Source organism: Homarus americanus, unplaced genomic scaffold (assembly GCF_018991925.1).
Source record: "Homarus americanus isolate GMGI-L3 unplaced genomic scaffold, GMGI_Hamer_2.0 scaffold12662, whole genome shotgun sequence".
Taxonomy (NCBI): Eukaryota; Metazoa; Arthropoda; class Malacostraca; order Decapoda; family Nephropidae; genus Homarus; species Homarus americanus.
This window is the reverse complement of record NW_024748230.1, coordinates 27984-49846: the sequence shown is the minus strand read 5'-3', so window position 1 is coordinate 49846 and position 21863 is coordinate 27984. Positions and strand designations below refer to the sequence as shown.

The following is a 21863-nucleotide window of genomic DNA, read 5'->3' as shown; positions in this document are numbered from 1 at the left end:
ATTCTCATTTATACAGTAATTGTGTTTAGTTATTTGGAATTTATTTATGTACTGTGTGTGTGTGTGTGTGTGTGTGTGTGTGTGTGTGTGTGTGTGTGTGTGTGTGTGTGTGTGTGTGTGTGTGTGTGTGTGTGTGTGTGTTACAAGTACACAATGGGGTTTTTTTAAGCTCAAATTTTCCCTCTTATCTAATCCTATTTCTCTCTTACCTCCCCTAATTTATCCATAATCTCATTAATTCCTTGATTTATCTGGCCCTAGCGACATTATGCCTGTCTCTTCCGTTTATTCCATTATCTTTCTTCCCTTCGTTATTATTCATTATTTTCACACTTCCCTCATTTATTCTCTTGCCTATTCTTCCTATCGTTGATTTATCCTTTTCATTATCTTTAATTTTCTCTCGCCTCTCATCACCCTGTGCTTTCCCCCTCCATCAATCTATGACACTGCCATTATCGGCCTCTTCCCTCTCCTTTTTCCACACACACACACACACACTCTCTCTCTCTCTCTCTCATAACTGAATCAATATTTTTTGTTTACAGAAGCAACTAAATAATTCCAATAAACATATAAAAAACAATAAATAAGAAAAAAAAAAAAATAAAAGTATAAAATAAAAGTAAAAAAGTAAGGCGAAGATAAGAAAAATGTAACAAAAAAGATATTATAAAAAAAGTAGGAAACAACGGATATAATAAATAGTGTTGGGTTTTGGACAGCCAGGGGACGACGTGTTTGAGCGACCAGCATCAAAGTGTGGGCGGGCGGGCGGGCGGGCGGGTGGGTGGGAGGGGGAGGGGTAGGGAAACAGGACAGCCACATAGTGTGATAGTATTAAAGCTTTGAGAGAGAGAGAGAGAGAGAGAGAGAGAGAGAGAGAGAGAGAGAGGACATCTTCTAAACCTAAAGTATCTCTTGTTCTCTGCTTCCTCTCCCCTCATCTCCTTTCCCATCTCCTCCTCCTCTCTCCCACACCCACTTCCCATTCCCTCCCTTCTACACCTTACCCACCTCAACTTCCCCTTTACTTCTCATTGACCCTCACCTTCACCTCTCCCCTTCTTCCCATTTATCTTCCTCTCCCATTTTCCTCATCCTTGTAGCCTTTAAATGCGTTTCCGTGTCTCACTTGAAAGTTCCATCCATCTCTCTCTACACACACACACACACACTCTCTCTCTCTCTCTCTAAATACACACACATGCACACACAAGGGCCAGTCAGAGTACAGCATCTCAAGAGAGAGAGAGAGAGAGAGAGAGAGAGAGAGAGAGAGAGAGAACCTGGCCAGTAGGAATAAAGCGCCAAACAATAAAGTGGAATAACCCGACGGGGGACAGTAACGAGGGAGGAACGGGTCAGCAACGAGCAGCAGGACCGAGCACGCACGATCATGAACGTAAGATACAGCCGCGACTGAACGGCCGTTTCCTCTCGCAACTGTCGCTGGGTAACCCCCCTTGTGGCCACCCTGGGACCCGCCCTCCGAGCTCCACTAACCCGACCGAGCCATCACCAGCCCTCTCCGCCGTCCACCCCAGTCTAAGTCAACCTTATGATCTGCCTGACGGAGTTTCTACCGTCCCGTCGAGCAAGTCCGCGTAAAAGGGGTCCAAATGCCAGTCCACAATGACTATTACCCTGGTCATCGATGCGTAACTCCGGAAAAATTGGCCATTCGGCAACTGGACTGGATATTGTCCGAAAAATATCCATTTTTTCTCTCCTTTTTTTGTCACGGAAGTCAGGTGTGTCGGCCTTCATACGATAATTTGATCGATGTTGAACTGTTTTACCTACTGAGAGATTATGAAGGTTTATGAGTAATTTAATGAGATTATTTTTAAGGGAGAAGATAATTGATATTCATTACGCAACGTGGCAACACCGTAAATGAGGGTGCCAACTGTCTCTGAGTTTTTAAGGACTTGGTGAGTTGTGTTTATGGATGTCATTAGTTTTAACACAATGGGAGAAGCAGTATACTCCTTCACCATTACCTCCTTTACATGTCACCATCATTACCTTACCTTGTCACCATTAACACTTTACACGTCACAAGTACCGCCGTCACCAGTACCTCCGTCACCACTACAGCCACACGTCACCACTACACTCACAAGTCACCACTGCAGCCACACATCATCAGTACCCCTTTCACCACTTCAGCCACAAGTCACCACTACACTCACACGTCATCACTGCAACCATACGACACCACTACACTCACACGTCATCACTCCAGTCATACGACACCACTAGACTCACACGAAACACCACCATCACAACAACCAACACCACTACTACCATCACAACAACCAACACCACTACCATCACAACAACCAACACCACTACCATCACAACCAACCACCATCACAACAACCAACACCACTACCATCACCACCCCGTCAGTACTAAGACTACCACTCCCTCCCTCCTGCACACCCAGCTAGCGGGAGCCCAATCATCCCAGCATCACCGAGCTCGAGAATAAATCAAGATAAAACAGCAATCACAAGGGCACCCTACCCCGTAAAACAGATCCCATAAAATATATCCAACTAGACTAAGTGGAGGCGCCATGGTCCCCCCTTCCTACCCACCAAGACCTACTGGGGAAGGAAGGTCGTGTCATATCCCAGTCACTTGTTCAGATCCACTAAAGTTATGGGTTTTAGTACTGACTCTTTTCCCCGTGTTGTGTTTACGTGATATACCTCCAGGAGAATGTTTACAGAATGTTGACACGATACACTTATAACTAATCTCATCAACACTATAAAAAAAATCGAATTACATCTCAAAATACAACTCCTAACTCATTCTTACTGTAGTATATTCAAATAATAAGAAATTCGATGTATAAAATCAAGATATGGATTTTATGTCAACTCATTTTTCATAAACACGACACGTAAGGAATAGATCCCCCTGGTTGGGCGTCAAGCGGGGGGGTTCAGGCGTGACATCAAGATAATCTGAGACTATTATCTCCCCCACGAGGCCTTAAAAGTCCATCTAGAGCGACAAACTTCACCCCGCATACACTCATGATAAGGAATAACTCAGAGATTCATGTAATGCTTCAATAATACCGAGTCAAAAGTTTCGAATCAGTTGAAGAAAAAAAAATGTGACGGCGGCCATCTTGGGTTACTCTTGCCATCAAATACACACAAATATTTCCTCAGTGGTAATTGTCTCCATGAAGCTTTTAAATTCCTCGTTGATTCATCTTTGATTTCCTAAGGTGGAACTACAGATGTTTACATAATGTTTACTCTTTATCATCAACATCCCGCTACAAAAACATTCCTCTCTCACCTGTACTCAAAATCATTACCGATAATAGTCAGTGTTGAGTTAATTAACAGGTCACTTTAGAATCAACCGTACATAAAAAAAAGTTTGTATAATTAGTAGAATATTTTTAATGTATCAGAGTTGCTAAAATTACAATGAAGAAAAGAACATATCAATATCATGTCTATTTATGCTATCATCATCTATATTATTATCTACTTAATGATAAAAATAAAACAATACAGAATTAAAAAAAAAAGTTCTTCGTCCAAGGCAGCATTAAAAAAAAAAAAAGTCTCCGTCCACAACAGCCTAGAAGCGACGAGGCCCATCATAACCATTTGCCATTCCGTGCAGGTGATAATACGTGTCGGTAAATTAAACCTTAATTACCACCTTGAAAACAAACTCACTGACGCCAGAGAGCAGTTTACACCTTCTGTCTTGGCTGCTGCTTCGGCGCTAAGGTCTCGCGTGGCGTCAGCAGTCAATGGTATAATGCCAGGCGTTTCAATCACATCTGTAGTGATAATTTCTCAATACAAAAAATTGATGTTTTACGTCTTCTGGGTTTGAAAAGTCAGGTGTTATGTCTGGGCTTAAAAACGTCATTTGTTACGTCTGGGCTTAAAAACATCTTCAGTATTAGGCTTGAAAGGTGTGAGGGTCGGTTAGAGGAAAACATTTGCTGCAGACTTGACCTTTAAAGAGTGTGTAATCAATAGGAACGTGGCCCTGAACTTAACGAGTATTAATAGAGGCCAAATACCATGTTCAATGATCCTCCGGCAGCCTGAGTGTAACGCCTCATCTAGCACTGTGTCTGGGTGTAGTGAACCTTCATTTGTCTACAACTTGATGTGATGACAACAATTCACACTGATTATGAAATGGCATTTTGTTATTCTCTATGCCTGTATCAGTGTCTGTACTTGTAAGCTGAACAAAATCGATATACTGTACTTAACCTTGTACTGCGATCAAGAGGGCCTTATAGATAGATACAGTAAAGTAATTGAGTCGACTTACCACAACAGGGAGTAAATAGAGAGTGATGCACTGGTCTCACTCTACACAGATGGTATTGTTGTTATCCTGGAGTTAGTTTACGTCAGTCTTGTCGACAATGCAACAACGCGCGTATCAAGTTTACCTCCAGAAAACCGCCAACCTCACACTGCGCCCAGCCGACGACAAACTGACTCGCAACGACACTCGTACCCTGTGCCCCCACGAGTCCGGGTACAGACGAAAGCACCGCTAGACCAGAAAATCACATGAAAGTTCGTAAACGGAGGCATTAGACAAGCAAAATCCCATTTCCTTGATTGCAGCTTTACCAGACTGGGGAAAGAGAAGGTCGAGATACCACGAACACTATAGACAAAAAGACCAGTTAAAGAAAGCCAGAGGGAGCACCCGGTAGCTTCCTGGTCAGCTCTGCCACCCGCCCCGTGCCCTCAGGAGTCGCCAATAACAGCTTAGGACTATGTAGACCACTACTTGCACACACTACACCACATTAATTCAATTCCGTGATCTATTCCTCTAACCTTCTCGATATTTCCCTTATCTTTAAACTCTAGAGATCCATTCCTCTAACCCAACCATAAACAAACAGCCAAGTACATCATAATAAACACAAATTAACCACAGATACACAGATAATATAAAGATCACGAACCTAGCCACTGTGACGGGGTCTGATATAGAGACACACCGCCCACCCCTTTGGCCACCGGACCTCAGCATGCAGACTTGGGACACTACCTCCACATTAGTCGGCGGCAAAAAAACAGAGAACAAAAAGACAGTACAGTATTTATCTTCTCGAGACAGGTTCTAGATGGGAACAATAGCTAGCAATACACACGAAGATATTTTGATTTTTACTCAGAAACGACGAAGAAGAACTACAATTACTGGGAGAGTTGGCAAGACGAGTACATCCCTTACATGAAGGTTTGGTTCCTGGTATGATAGATAGATAGATAGATAGATAGATAGATAGATAGATAGATAGATAGACAGATAGATAGACATACAAATTAAGTAAAATAGATTCAGATATACGGTAGAGAGAAAGACAGATTCAGAGACAGATGGATAGATGACTCAACCAAAAACAGTCTCTCCTATTTTCCAGTGTCATTGATTCCCTTGTCCCGTTGTGTGTGGGTTACCGCAACTGTGCCTTGGCTGACCACAACAAGCACTTGAGATAGCCTGTTTAGTTCATCCCTAATTAATTTGTGGCTATTCTTAACTACAGTATCGTATTTATGGCCATTTTTAACGCAATTAATATGTAGATTCACAAAAATGTATGGTATATTAATTTGTCTCTTAACTGATAGCTGCTGATTAATTTTGTCCACTAACTGATAGCTATTAAGTTAATTTTGTCCATTTACTGATAGCTACTGAGTTAATTTTGTCCCTTAACTGATAGCTACTAAGTTAAAATATCAAGTTAACAAGACCTTATCGATATAATTTAGTTAAGTGATCGTATCTAGTTAAGGTTAGAGCCTCAGTGTGTAGTTAAAGGTAGAGTCTTAGTGTAATTTGGTCTCCTAATTAAGATAGTCTCAGTGTAATTAGTACACCATTTTGTACGTAATTTTTGTGCTTTAGCTCCTCATTACCGTAAGATATTCAGTGTGTTCTTACGTCTCAAGTTACGAGAAAAAATCAACGTAAAAATTCAAGAGCCTCCCGACCCTGGGCTGGGAAGAACAACGAAGCCTCATACACACCTCTGAGAAGAGACCAGAACACTTAGCTTATTCAAACATCTCACCTCCCGGATGTTAAGGTTCGTGCCGTGATGTTCTCCTTGTTCAGAGAGTCTCAGTGCAACATCGACGCCATTTTAATTGGTATCTTTTCAACCGTAGATTAAGTGGGTTAGTGGGATGCGTTCTCTCATCTCCAGTTGGAAGGGGGACGTTTTTTTAACGGGAAACCTTTGAGACTCCAGTGTTGTGTCAGCGATAAAGTGAAGTGAGCCAGTTAGGTACGTTCTCATATCTCGTGTTAGGGGTAAATTTTCACGTGGGGCCTTTGAGAGTCCGCGCCCACCTCAACAACAAAGGCATTACCCTAGTCATGCCGCACTGTGCACTGTCACGTTTAAAATACAAATTTGAGTCACATGTCGAGATGTAATGATAATGGAGACTTAATGGGGCACGAACTGGTTATAACTGCTCTACACTAATTCATAATCTCTTTGTTACAACACCGCACAGATATTACCTTCCCCGTCGTATATATATATATATATATATATATATATATATATATATATATATATATATATATATATATATATATGTAGATCCACAATGAAAACGTGATAACGTATTTATATATATATATATATATATATATATATATATATATATATATATATATATATATATATATATATATATATATATATATATATATATATATATATATATATATATATAATGTGTGTAAGGGCTAGCGTGCATGTATACAAATTTGTGTATAAAAGCTGGCTCAGGTTAATACACGTATATGTATGTTTGTGTGTAATGGTAGGCGTATGTGTGCGCCCGCGTGGGACACAAGGATCTCTGTCAGTATTCTCCAAGTGTCGTGAAAATCTTATCAGAAGAAGATTTTCCACGATCTTCTCTTCTTTTTTTTTACTCTCTCCCTCTCTTATTCCCGCCATCACTTATCTCTCGCCTTTATCGTCACGCCTCTTTAAGTGTCCCTCCCATCCCCATCATCGTCGTGCCTCCTCCCGAGCCCTACACATTTTTCCCTCCTCCTCCCGTCGTGACCTCCTCAACTGTGAGTTAGCTCCTGTGCACATGCAAATTTCCCGAACAAGAGTAACTAACCTCTTTGTGCATGTTCAAGTTCAATAGATTCACAAAGACTCGTATGTTAAAAGGATCCCACTCCCTTTACTGAGGTAGGGAAACATGTACACAGGTAACAAGACTCATTTAAGGCTACGCCACTTGGGTATAATAGGCTGTGTAAAACTACTCCCCACTCCACAATGCTCTCATACCACTTGTCTTTAATACATACACAGAGTGACTTCGCTCGTCCACTGTTCTATAACTACTGTATGTAAGTTAACTACTGTATGTAAGTTAACTACTGTAAAATGATCCTGACTATATGAGTGTTATTTATTCTCGTCGTTTAATACACAATAACTCCAATTATCTTTTGTTTATTGTCTAGAGATTGGCCAGTCAAACTTACCTTGATATATTAGTCCACGTTGGGTCTCTGGACGTTATAAGTCTTTTGGTAACCTTAAACACACACACACACACACACACAAAGTTAATATTAGCCGCTAAACAATACTTGAAACAGTTGAAAAAAGGCTTTTGGGAGGACTATTTCAATCACCTTTTAACCCATTCTTATGTTTGCTGAAAAACTCGAGAGCCGTGCTTAGCCTACTGCCCAGATGATGATGGTGAGTGATGATGATGAGTGTTGTTGCTGCTACAAAGTCTGAAACCAATCCACTGAACCAGAGCCGAGGTAAACACGTTGACAGAGCCAAACAGGAGCAAGGGGCCCAGAGCATCCTTTCCAATTTCCCCCCATCGGGTCGGAGAACTCTCGAGTGGGCTAAAATTCTTGAGTTTACCCAAAAATTCAGCAGGTGTTGATTTTCAGCACCGAAAAAGAAGCTGGGAGACGTAATGGAGGGGGAGTTATTTTCCCAGGGTGAGTGGACCGTGGCGGGGACTCGGCCAAAACACACAAGACTACAACAAACCAACAATCTGGAACGTCTCAGAATTTAGGGTTGGGAGGACAGAGGCGGCATTTTTTGACAAGTGTTGAGTTGCCATTAACGTCCCCCGCTTTTAGTCCGGGACTATTACGGGTCTTTATTAAGCGTAGACCCCCACAGTAGAGTCGCCTGGCCAAAATAAACAGTAATTCACGCGCCATTTACTCTGTGACAATGGGCTGGGCGGGAAACGCAACTCACCGCCGCCGCGACTCCTGACGGCCTGGGGTGAGGACCTCTCCACGTCCCCCCTCAACAAAGGTTCTCCTCACTAAAGCTACTGAAGAGGTGGTGTCGAGCCTCACGACTCGCAGCTGGAATCCCGCCCTCGACTTCCTCGTTTACATAATATAAAATTAAACTTTTATTGAAGAACGAGGAACAGATTTGGTCTCGAATGAATGATATCGACGTTTGATATTAGTGAAGACCGCAACATTACATGCAGGGGTATAACATTCAGTGTATATATATATATATATATATATATATATATATATATATATATATATATATATATATATATATATATATATATATATATATATATTCATCATCTAAGATTATTGGCCAGATACTCCATATAATTCCACATCTGCTACACTTCAGGATATGACGCACTTCTGGGAATCTCTGTATCTGGCTGGGAAAACACCACTTACTGTACTTCCCTCAGACGAGCCACCTGGCGAAGACCTGCCAGCCACCGAAGCTCATGACGAGGGGCTACCTTACGGCTACTACGACCCCCACCTGAACCAGCAACCCCAGACGCAGGACTGACCGAACGTCTCCTTAGTGTGGTCTAGGGGGCAGGAGGGGGGGGGGGGTATCAGAAGTGTTTATACCATATATATAAAAAAATTATAAATAAGGGGATGGAGAGACGCAGATCACGACCATTCTCAAGAAGGAAATGACGAAGCGACTCTTGTGTTTATGTTAGGTATCGGAGCCAAAAAAGAGAGTCGAGATATCATGAGCGTCTGGCAACGATGGCTGGCTCGACAGGTATAGTGACTAGTTGGTAACAATGACTTGTCCTACAGGTATATAATGCGCATGTGGTAACAGAGGCCTCATCATACAGGTAAGCTATATTAAGTACGTGGCAACAAAGACTGACTCTACAGGTATTTTCACTGCGTGGTAACAATGACCCTACAGGTATGTTCTTTATGTGGCAACACTGGCGGTCAACCATCATCTACCCACCTGTTAAAAAAAAAATCCCGCCGTGGAAAGCTCTTCAAGAGAAGGTCTTATGGAAATATGAAAAGCAATCCTCGCCTAACAATAGTTCATTAATATTCATACGATTCTACGATCTTTAAAGTGCTTTCAGATGCCAACGCGTGAACATACACACACACATACTTCTCCACAAACACGTCCAAACACACCATTCCTCTACAAACACATTCAAACACCGTCCGTCCACAAATGCCTCTACACACACACACACACGGCAGGAACAACACTTCAGAACTTGCAACTTTTCGTCAGGTACATAAGAAAAACACTCAGGGGGTTTAATTGTGCACCGCTCACACCTGCACGCTGAAATTACTTTACTTTGCTAACTTAAAATGGTGTAAAGATACATATTTTTCTTTTAAACACCTGTATATACACTGACACACGCGCACACATGTATGCATACACGTAAGTATACATGCAATCACACACTACATCTATTTATTCCAATGCATCCATTAGCTAATTACACACACACACACACACACACACACACACACACACACACACACACACACTTTCACAACAACAACCTATCACATCCACACACTTTCTACACACACCCAAAAGTTCACCCACCCCTCTCCTTCCACCCACACGCCCTCTCCTCCACCCCACACCACCTCTCCTTCACCCACACGCCCTCTCCCACCCACACCCTCTCCTTCCACCCACGCCCTCTCCTTCTCCACCCACACGCCCTCTCCCCACCCCACACGCCCTCTCCTACCCACACACCCACACACGCCCTCTCCTCCCACCCACACACGCCCTCTCCTTCCACCCACATACGCCCTCTCCTCTCAACGTCTACAAATTACACTATAACCTCCCATACACATGACCCTCTACACCTTCTCCCATTTCTACACCTACACCTCCCTTCTCCCAGCGTCTCCCACCCAAACACACACTCCCCTCCCACCCACATATACACCCTACCCGCCCATCCAAACACACACACATCTTCTCTTCCTATCCACACCCACCCTCTCTTCCTACACCCACCCACCCACACCCAGGGTCCATCGTCCGGGGTTCTTGTCTCTACAACGCGGGGATCCAACAGCAACATATACGACTGAAGTTTTGTCATGAATTCAGCACCAGACACAGCCCAGACTCCTGCCCGCCCCGAGTCCCTTCCTATACTAGCCCGGGGGGTTTGGTCAAGTGCTGCCGCTGATCCATTAGACTGTTATGGGACGCAGGTCGGCTGTTTCTTTTGACCGGGTGCTCTCGTGAAGGGGTGAGGGGTTGGGGGTGAGGGGGGTGGGGTGTGGGGGGTGTGGGGGTGTGAGGGGGGAGTGAGGGGGTGGGGTGTGTGGGGGAAGGGGCATTGGCGGACGTGAGGTCAACAATGGCTGATCTACACGGCCAGGCAATAGACAACCTCCCTAGACCAGCATCCGCCAGTAGGGTCGGCGGAATATGAAATAAGGCCCTTAAAGCACCCATATATGGGACAGGGTAGGCTGTCTAGTGCCTGTACCGGCAGACAATAACTAACCCATGACACAACCCTAACACACTATTAGCTTAGCTAGGCGGTCAGCCAGCCCTCTGTTACCTCCTCCTGAATTTCTTCAATTTCCGAACTATAACTTCCTTCTCCCACCTCTAATCTTCCTTCATTCCTCCTTTCCCTACAAAAAAAAAGTATCATCACAGACACCTCTCTCTCTCTCTCTCTCTCTCTCTCTCTCTCTCTCTCTCTCTCTCACACACATCCAATAACATCCCCGTCCAATTAATCTGAATAATCAACAGCTTTATATAAAAAAGAAACACATAATATTCAGTGGCGACGATTTGCATAAACTGGACAAAATCTTTTACGTTAGATTATCCGGGTTAGGTTAGGTTATGTTCGGTAGGTTGGATTAGGTCAGGTTAGATTAATTTCTTAGGTTAGGTCAGTAGGTCAAATTAAACATGTTAGGTTCGATTAGGTTAAATTGGATTAGTTTAGAAAAAATTAAGTTAGTTTAGGTTTGATTAAGTTAGTTAAGTTTGATTACGATTAGGTTACATTAGGTTAGGTTAAGTCAAGTTAGGCTAGACTCAATTAGTTTAAGTCCGATTGGATTTGGTTTGGTCAGGTTAGGTCAAGTCAAGACTAGATTCGATTAGGCAAGTCATATTAGATTAAATAAGTTAGGATCAATAAAATATTATAAATTAGGTTATAACGATCGTCACTACTGCCACCACTACTGTCACCACTACCACCCCTACTGTCATCACCACCACCACTGTCATTATCACCACCCCTACTGTCACCACTACTGTCATCACCACCACTACTGCCATTACCACCACCCCTACTGTCACCAATACCCCTACTGTCATCACCACCACCACTGTCACCACTACCGCCCCTACTGTCATCACCACCACTGTCATTACCACCACCAACTACTATCACCACCACCACTGTCACCATCACCAAGGAACCTCCAGCCACCTCTTGGTCGCGCTCATCACCATTCACGTCACGTAACCTTGTGCTTCCTGTCTTGATCTACTGCAACGCTCTTTACACATGTACCAATATAAGCTTTCTGTCTGCGTTTACTCAGCCCGATGCCCGCTCGAACTGACATGACTGATGATGTTGGTCGCTGGGGAGGAATATTTATCTATCTACGATTTAAATGTAACCAAGTGATCGTATCGTGGCAACTCTCTCTCTCTCTCTCTCTCTCTCTCTCTCTCTCTCTCATTATATCCGATGCCGTAGTCCCTTGATGGTTTCGTCAATAAAGTCCCTTGGTGTTTGTGTTTACAGAGTCCCTTGATATTTGGATTGGTAGAGTCCCTTTATGTTTACGTTGACAAAGACCCTTAAGGAAATTACACATGTAGAACACAGGAATGTACTCCATTGTTTTCTACACACAAATCTATTCTCCGCCATGTCCGCTGTGACACCATCCTCAAACTTGCAGGTGGAGGCGTACACAATGCATCCGGCCCGTCAATGTGGCGTTCCTTACAATAACACCTGCAAGGGTAAGTCAGAGCGGACATGACGGAGAATTAAATCATGCAGAGACAATAACGTAGTGCATTCCTATGATAGTGTTGTGTAATCTCCTCGAGGGACTCTGTAAACACAAGCATCAAAGAACACTGTAAACCCGAGCATTAAGGGACTTTGTAAACACAAGTATCAAAGGACTGTAAACAAACACATCAAAGAACTCTACAAAAATAAACACCCAGAGACTCTTGCAAACACCAACATCAAGGGATTTTGTAAACAGCCTGCATGATCAACCGGGCTATTAGTGTTTGCACCAATTGGGAACGCCTGAGAGCACTTAACACTGTGCTCACACGAGATAAATATCATAATATATACATGGAATATATCGGACGGTTTGGCCCCCTCATTTGCATACGAAAATAATTCCTTACTGGAACGAGAAAGACGATTAAATATGTAAAATAACCCGAGGGAGAAGTAAGGACCCAAGAGGTACAACCATGGGGGGGTCAGGTCAGGTCAACACCGGGGGGAGGGTGATGTAGGGAGGGGTACGTTTTGGTCGCTGGTCGATCCTAGTGGGGAAGTGGAGTGGACGGCTGGTGGGGTGAGAAAAGCACAAAGGACTCCACAGAATCGATTCCCGGTACAATGTAGGTGACCTCTTACCCTATATAGTATTCACTTTAAATACAAATCAGATGGAGTATTCTTGAATGACATCCATTATTCACTAGCGCCCCATTATTAGTCATTGTATATAATTAGTACCTTTACCCCCGCCCCTCCCCACAGTAAGCGACAATATCTAATCCATGAACGAAATTTCCTTTACTACTGTACGAATCCCCATACGAGATACTTTAGCCAGACCTAAACAATTCTTAAGACTCATTCCAACAGTTCAGATATTCATTCCAACAGTTAATACTCATTCCAGCAATTCTTAGACTTATTCCAGCAGTTCTTACTCATTCCAACAGTTCAGACTCATCCCAGCAGTTAGAAGACTCGTATCACCAGTTCAAAGACTCATTCTAGCAGTTGGATCCGTTCTGGTGTACCGAGCGTCTAGTTGGGAGGTCCCCGAGGAGTTTGTTATGGCCGCCTGCACTAACTCTCTGTTTATGCGGCATTGGTGAGCAAGTTCTGGTGGACTGATTAGGCGGGTCAGTACTGAGCTCCTTAGACCACTCCTGAAGTTCTTGAAGATATAGTTCTATCATAGCTGAGGAAAAGTCTGGGCTATGTGTATTGACCTTGGGGCGTTTGAGAGAGAGAGAGAGAGAGAGAGAGAGAGAGACCAAGACCCAACACTAGTTTATTATTTACTTCTAAAATATATCACCTGATGGACTGAGCTCTCTCTCTCTCTCACACACACACACACACACACACACACACACACCACAGTCAAGATGTACGCACAAGCTTCCAATACTCACACAGGATATAAGCAATTACACGGGTCACCTCCAAACGGATAAAAGCATAAAACACACACACACACACAACGGACATACATGCACACATATACTGTACATACCTACACACATAAACATACATACACACATATACATACACCCACACACACATTACATAGCAGCAATCAATCTCCGTAACACACCACTATGTGTAATTCATTAGTAAAAATCTATTCGGTATACTGTCATATTCAATACACAAAATGGTCTCTGTATACCCAGTGATAAAAACAAACAGAAGTACTACTGTGAATGATTAAGTGAAAGAGGAGGGGGAGGGGGAGTCCACGGTGGAGGTCTACAGTCTACCTATGTCTACTGTGGAGGGAGGGGGAGGGAAGGGGGGTTGAGTCCCTCTTCAAGTGTCAGTTGTGGTTGAAATAAACACAATACAAAAAGATCTTTAAAGGGGATAGTCTCAACATTTGTTACAACGATACTCGGAAATGGTGGAAGCTTCGGCATGGATAAAAAACGCATCAGCTTAATATATACAGTACTTAATAAGCGTGCAAGACTCTCCGGTGTGAGGGCATGAGAGGCATTACCGATCAAAAGAGGCATTAGGAATCGCATTCATAAAAGTCGAGTGAGGAGAAGGAGGACATTAAAAGGCATCAGAACTCACGTATCATTAAAGCCAAATGAAAAGGAAAATACATTAAGAAAATAAGTCATGTAGTTTCTTTCGCTAAGCTTACTGAGGCAGAGAGTGAAGGCCATATTTTACCCAGCTTAACAAGGTCATAAATATACCTGTTGTGTTCTCGCCACTTACCTGTGTTCGTATGCGACGCCCCAACACATGAGCACAAACAGGTATTCTTTTAACCCCGCAGCAAACACCACATTCCTCTTACGCCCAATCAAAACTCGCCAATATTTAGTGCGCCGTTTTTATATACTGTACGTCCACTGCGCGTGTGACGTCAAAGAGTAATCGCAATAGTAAGAATACGCTTTTCGGTTTCTTCTGGAATGTCGAGTGACACATGGTTCCACTTGCTGCTTTAAGAGCAAACAAAATTCCACCCCAATTTCTCGAGTCGCACACACACACCGACCCCAAGACTCAAATTCGTATGCAGTTTACCTCGCTTCAGCTCTCATGGCAATAACTCTTATTCCCCGTTCCAAAATCGCATTCAGTCCCAGACAGCTTTGATCTGTTCATTTTTCTCAGCAGGAATGAGGCGCTGAACTTAAACAAAAGCTTCAAATACATTTTTCTTACTTAACAAAATTAATATATTGTAGCACATAGAGTAGCCAGGCTTGACTAAGTTACAACGAGCTATAAGATTAATACATTGACCGCATCATATAGTGGTTAGACAAGGCTAGATAACATCAGGCTGGGATAAGACAACTACGTTAACACACTCGGTGCGACGAAGCCCTTGTTTAGCTACGAGTTACGACCCATCTAGATGTACCGTACTGTACCGCCAACACCAGCGAGTAATGGCTCACACTCCACTTAACAAACATCACAGACATAAAACTTAGACCTGCACGCGAGCGACCTGCCACCTCCACTCGGTAGGCGCCATCTTCAAAATTGTGACCTTGAACTATGACATTAGAACATTACAGTAATAAGGTACCGTACGAGGGTAAATCTGAATCTGGGTTAGGTTGGTGAGTGTACAACTTAAGCATGAATAACGTAGTTGTTTCTCCGTCACCGAATGAGTCAGTCAGTGAGAATTTCCTTCAGTCAGTGAGTCACATTTCTAGTGATGTAGCAGGTACTCTTAGTCCTCTCCCTCAGCTACTTACTTACTTACTTACTTACTTACTTACTTACACACACACACACACACACACACACACCTCCATTACCCAAACATTAAAAAATAAATAAATAAATAAAAACACGGAAGACAAACTCGCGACGCTCCCTAAGACTCACCCACTTCCAGGGGCCCTTAAGAGCTACGCTTAAAGTGCAAAGCCCACACGAAGAAGTGAACTAAACCCCATGAAATATGGCGTAGGTGAGCTTGTGTCACCATTACGGCGCACTCCGGTGTGTGTGTGTGTGTGTGTGTGTGTGTGTGTGTGTGTGTGTGTGTGTGTTGGCTCCCAGCGAAAAACGTGACGACCACCTTACGCCCTGGATTAAGCACGATCATACAGTGAATTATTGATACGCGTAGCTTAATGGAAGCCCCTTACTGGACCACGCGCTAATGCTTAATTTACACTAAGCAATTCGGGACACATGTTTAACTGCTTCTTGGGATATTCTTGGTTGAATCTACTTACTGTTTACCTTTGTCTATCTATCTATCTATCTATCTATCAATCTATCTATCTATCTATCACGGATGTTCATGTAGTTGTTTACTTTATCCTCGTATATAAAAAAAATACAACTTTTTTTTTTAGCCCAGCTCCTGAAGTTTATGGCGTCCTCGTGCATTAGTACTTACCATGAACTATATACCAGGCATATATAAAGTACAATATATGGTTATTACTGTATATGATGACACGGGATATATATACTAGAATACGAATATACACACAACGGATATATGGAATAATTTACAAGAGACGTAACACAAACCAAATAATAATCTCAATTCTAAGTTTTTTCTTAGTTTATTGAATTTTTGTTTTGTAGTTTAGACCAATTCTGAGACATTTTAGTGTGATTAGATCCGCCACGAGATGTCAGGAGTTTAAACACACGATGATAACACAAATACAATAGCGTTACGTATGTTATTGCCAATTCCTTTTTGGAGTTGTTGAATTTATCGTCCATTACTCCTGGGTTGTAATGTTGAATACATCTCTCTCTAGTATTTCAGCGTCGAGGAATTTCCCTGAGAGAGGAACAACTAACAGAGGCTATCGAGAGACATACATACATACACTCATATACATACGTACATATACTGTATATATACATCCCCCCCCAAAAAAAAAAGAATACATTTTAACTTCCCTCACTTTCTTCTTTACTCTGCATTAAGAAGTCAATATATATATCTGGTCCTTTATTTCTCTTCAGCTGTGTGCATTAAGTGTGTCTACAGCCAGAAGAAAGTGTTTTAGAAGTGACACACACGCGCACACACACACACACACACACACACACACACACACACACACACACACACACACACACACACACACACAATACACGCACACACACACACACACAATACACGCACACACACACACACACAATACACGCACTCCAGCTAACCTTTAACGACCAAACGTAAAATCTTTTATCGATCTCGTGTCGATGGAGCTGAGAATAAGTTGTGTATATATATAAAAAAAACCCTGCAAGAGAGAATTTATTTGTTATGTTTCCCTGGGTGTAAATTTAATCGTAAATAAACATATATGAATACACACATCAGAGAGTAAAGAGCTTAGGTTATAAATAACCTTTTGCTGGTGGCGGGAAATACGATGTTTTCCGAAGAGTATAAATTCTGCATTATAGGAACGTTGTTGTTGTTTGTTGTTATTGTAGTATATTGTTGTTGTTGTTGTTTTAGATTTAGGTGCTTTTACTGTCAGGGTTATTAAGGGTCACTAGTTTCACATCTTATATTTATGGAACTCGCGTCTGACTTTAAAAAATAATAATATGTCAACTGGCAGCCAGACAACGAGTAGGGTGCTGATACTAACACACACACACACACACACACACACACACACTAGTCAATTCAGGAGAGATTCAGACCAACCCACACGAATTAGCAGTGATGAGACAGCTCCCAATACAGATCACATGAAGAATAGCACATCCCAGTTTATTTCACCTGAAGAATAGCACATCCCAGCTTATATCACCTGAAGAATAGCACATCCCAGCTTATATAACCTGAAGAATAGCACATCCCAGCTTATCTAACATGAAGAATAGCACACCTCAGCTTATATCACCTGAAGAATAGCACACCTCAGCTTATCTAACATGAAGCATAGCACATCCCAGCTTATTTCACCTGATAATTAAACACTCGAACACTACCTGGTGAGGGGAGGGGGGGGTGGGGTACAAAGGTCAACATTAGGGTAGTTAATCTTAAGGTGAAATAAGCAGGGAACTAATCTCCAGGTGATCCCCCCCCAATACTGTACTAAATCACACACCAGACAGCCCACAGTTACTTCAAGGCTTCAGGACAACCTACCGTACATAAATTAGCCGAATCTATATGAATCGCCTTCCGAACGCCTGATCAACGCTGCGACACTCCAGAGAGAAAGACCAGCCCGAGAAAATCTTTGTGCTGTTTCTACCACTTCACCCAACCTCTTTTTCGCACAGTTCCGAGTCTCACATTATGCAAATACATTCCAAAGCAGAGTTTCCCTTCTCATGAAAGTTTTATTTTTATAATAAAATTCTGCAATGCAAATTAATGTCTCCTTCATGGCGTAAGAGGACAGCTTATGTTAACAAGCAGGGGGAGAGGGAGGGGAGATGTACACTGGTATGTCACTAAACACACTCAGCTGCCAAGTGACGGCTGTGGGTATGAGGTATGAGGTTCTTAAGGGTGTGGGTATAAGGTTCTTAAGGGTGTGGGTATCGGGTATAAGGTTCATGAGGGAGTGGGTATGAGGTTCTTAAGGGTGTGGGTATCGGGTATAAGGTATCAGGTTCTTGAGGGAGTGGGTATGAGGTTCTTAAGGGTGTGGGTATCAGGTATAAGGTTCATGAGGGAGTGGGTATGAGGTTCTTAAGGGTGTGGGTATCGGGTATAAGGTTCTTGAGGGAGTGGGTATGAGGTTCTTGGGTACGAGATAAGTGGTTTTTGTGGATATGAAGTACGGGCTTCTTGACAAGTGGTTCTTATTGGTGTAGGTTTGTGGCACGTGGTTCTTGTGTCTTTGTAGAGGCTGGTATGAGGAACGTAAGAACATAAGAATGGGGGAAACTGCAGCGGGCCGGGCCTATTGACCCATACTGAGCAGTCCCATTTACACCCAACCCCTATTGCTCATATATCCATCCAACCCATGTTTTAAGCTATCCAGCGTATGTGAGAGAGAGAGCGAGCCAGCTTTACTTCCCCCACTCTACGCTACTCTATCTCTCTCCCCCACCAAACAAACAATCAAGCCACGCTGACAAAAACAAATACAGCCCCTCCCTCCCCCCTCAGCATCACTCTATACTGTTACATATCAAGGTATATATACACGTTTCTCTCGTGTTTAAGCCCCACTACACAACTTCTTTCTCTCAGATGTCTTGTCTAACTATATAAACACGGGGAAAAGGTGACTCCACTCATCACCCTCATCCTTGGCTGAAAATATTCTTACATTACTTATTAGTTAAACATACACAGGGACTTAGATACCCAGGTCGTTATCGTAAGAGTATGTGGTTACGACATTCACGATAGCAAGTTTAATATCGGGAAAATACAGTGAAATCTCCATATGGCGGATTTTCCTCTCCCCATATAATCAGTAAGATGGAGTTTTCAAATATAACGAATTCTCGATATAACGAACTTTCCATCTAGATATAATCCGTGAGATAGGGGGTTCACATCTAAGGGACCCTCGATATAACGAACTTTCCATCTCCATATAATCCGTTAAATAGAGATTTCACTGAACAACAACTTTCAACGATGATATTTAACTAAAGGTCATCACTGTTAAAAAGTAATACCATCAAACTAATTATACTTTTACCCTGTAGAGCCGAATAGTTTTGACACCCAGATTAAAAATTTCATCATCCTATTTATCAACAACACATTATACTCAGACCTCAAACACAAGACTCAATAACATCCACATTAATAGCGAGTTTACCCTTTGTTTTTAATGATAATATTAACATCACAAACGACAAATACGAAAACCAAATCATTACAGTAGAGATTCCATTACGACGGCTTATCATACCTTGGAATCAATTAACCTGGGGAAACTTGTGTACCCGCGTAATATTATTCTGCGTTGCATTTTTATCTCCCCACATACAGATATAAAAGGATTGTATATGTTTACTTTCTGTTCAGGAGTGGTAGACATTGAAACGAGTCGAAGAGATAATTACGGTAGTTTGGGTCAATTTGTTTTGTTTAATGGTGGATAATCGACTTTACCGGTGAATAAAATGGTCTAATGTAATAGTTAATGTATTTTCTTTATTTTTTTTCATTATCATAACAAGAATACATTAAAGCTCTTGTTTACGTTCTGTCTACACCTCAGTCGTCTATTTACAACGTGCAAGTTAAACAAACAACAAACAAACAAACAAATGCTTCCCACACAAGACATTCATTAGAGATCACAAAGGCACAATTAACGCCTCCACAACACCTACAACACAAAACACATCTTCACAACACAACAGCATAACAGCATATACGCTTTAACATCACAACGCCAGCTTGTATAGAGAAAATTCCAAGCATAAACTATAGCACACGAAGCATCTGGCTAAAGTCAACAACATGAACTAAGATTTACAAAGACTCACAAAAAGCGTAAGTTAAATTTTCCTCTTAAATGTAAACGTAGGATCACAACTATTCTACTTGAATGACTTAAAAAAAAAAAGACATTGAAATCACAAGAGTCTACTATGAATAGATACGTTCCCCCTAACATTAATTTGAAGACAAAATATTAACACAGAATAATTTGGTGAATCCTGACTCGAACACACACTACAGCTTCCAACACCACTCTTCAATTACCAAGGAACAAAAATAAACAATTCTATTCGACGTATTGATAATTAAACCCATACCTTCATTCTTAAACACTAATTACAGGTAAGTACAGTAACTCATATACTGTATCGTGTACCAACTTGTAATAAGGCTGTGGGTTTATTTGCATTAAAGATCAAGAGTAATAATACCTGGTGATGCCTTAATGGCCATACCTGTTAAATAAGACTCGGATATACTGGTTTTACCCGAGTCTCGTGTACCCTGTGTTAAGTGAAGTTAAAGGCCATTGAACTGATACGCAGCGCGACAATGAACATGACAATATCGAACCTGATTTGAAATACACTGCACATATATTTCTGAATTTCCACAATAACTGAAACCATAACAATCACTAGGTATTTTTTTTTACTAATAATATAATAAGTTTAATATCTAACATTAACTAGATTATTAAAAACAGAGAAAAACACATTTAAAATATCCTTACCTTACTCCTCAAACGCGACATAAACAATAGTCCTTGTATCCATCATCCTCGATACACACAAGCCATCGTTACTCTTCAATTTAACTTATATATTTTTCAAACTAAAAAAAAAATATAGGCCAAGTGTGTAAATGAAAAAAAAAACACTAATACAACTCCATTCACTCACAAAATCACTTTTCAGTTTCTAATGAAAAGCTGTCATGATCACCAAACGCGAGCGTATAAAGGGAGGGAAGGAGCTATCTCAGGGATGCACTGGTGAAGAGCGGCACAGACCACTCGCTATGAGGTCTCGCACTCGACTGAAGCTGAGCTGTTTGGTGGAGCGAATCAGTTGGGTTATCCCGCCACCCACAGTTGCCAGCTATCCCGCGCTGGACTCTTTCCCTCCTCCCCTTGATAATGCACTCGCTTCCCAATTTTTAAGAATAGACTTACCAATACACTTTAGCCGGGATAATACAGGTGGGAGGTTTGCATTAATTAACCGTGATATTATTCCTCGCCTCCTGTTACTCCGTCCTCACCTGGGCATCAAGGTATTTATTAAAAACAAATCCTTGTATTTTTTTCTTAGTTGAAGCTCGATAATTGTAGCATTCTTGTGACTTTTCATTACGTAATATATATAATACTTTCACCTATAAAAAACCCTAATGAATAATACTTAAATCTTTCAATTACCATAACAATTAATTACTCATTCTACAATAATCAACACTAGCAAATTAATTATACTTTCCCAACACCTACGAAAGTTTGAGAACAATGTGTCAGGCCGAGGTAGTAATTTTGTGTAGCGTTATGACAACAAACAAACAATACTTTT

The 21863-nt window shown here is 41.8% G+C and overlaps 1 protein-coding gene across 1 annotated transcript in view; it reads right to left on the bottom strand.

Moving 5' to 3' along the window:
* Window positions 1-21324, bottom strand: part of LOC121880225 — a 153293-nt gene extending 131969 nt beyond the window's left edge. The window contains exon 1 of the mRNA XM_042387385.1: window positions 21032-21324. Within this exon, the coding sequence (XP_042243319.1) occupies window positions 21032-21052 (21 nt within the window). The 5' untranslated portion in view covers window positions 21053-21324. The remainder of the gene's footprint in view (window positions 1-21031) is intronic.
* Between the last annotated feature and the right edge of the window lie 539 nt (window positions 21325-21863).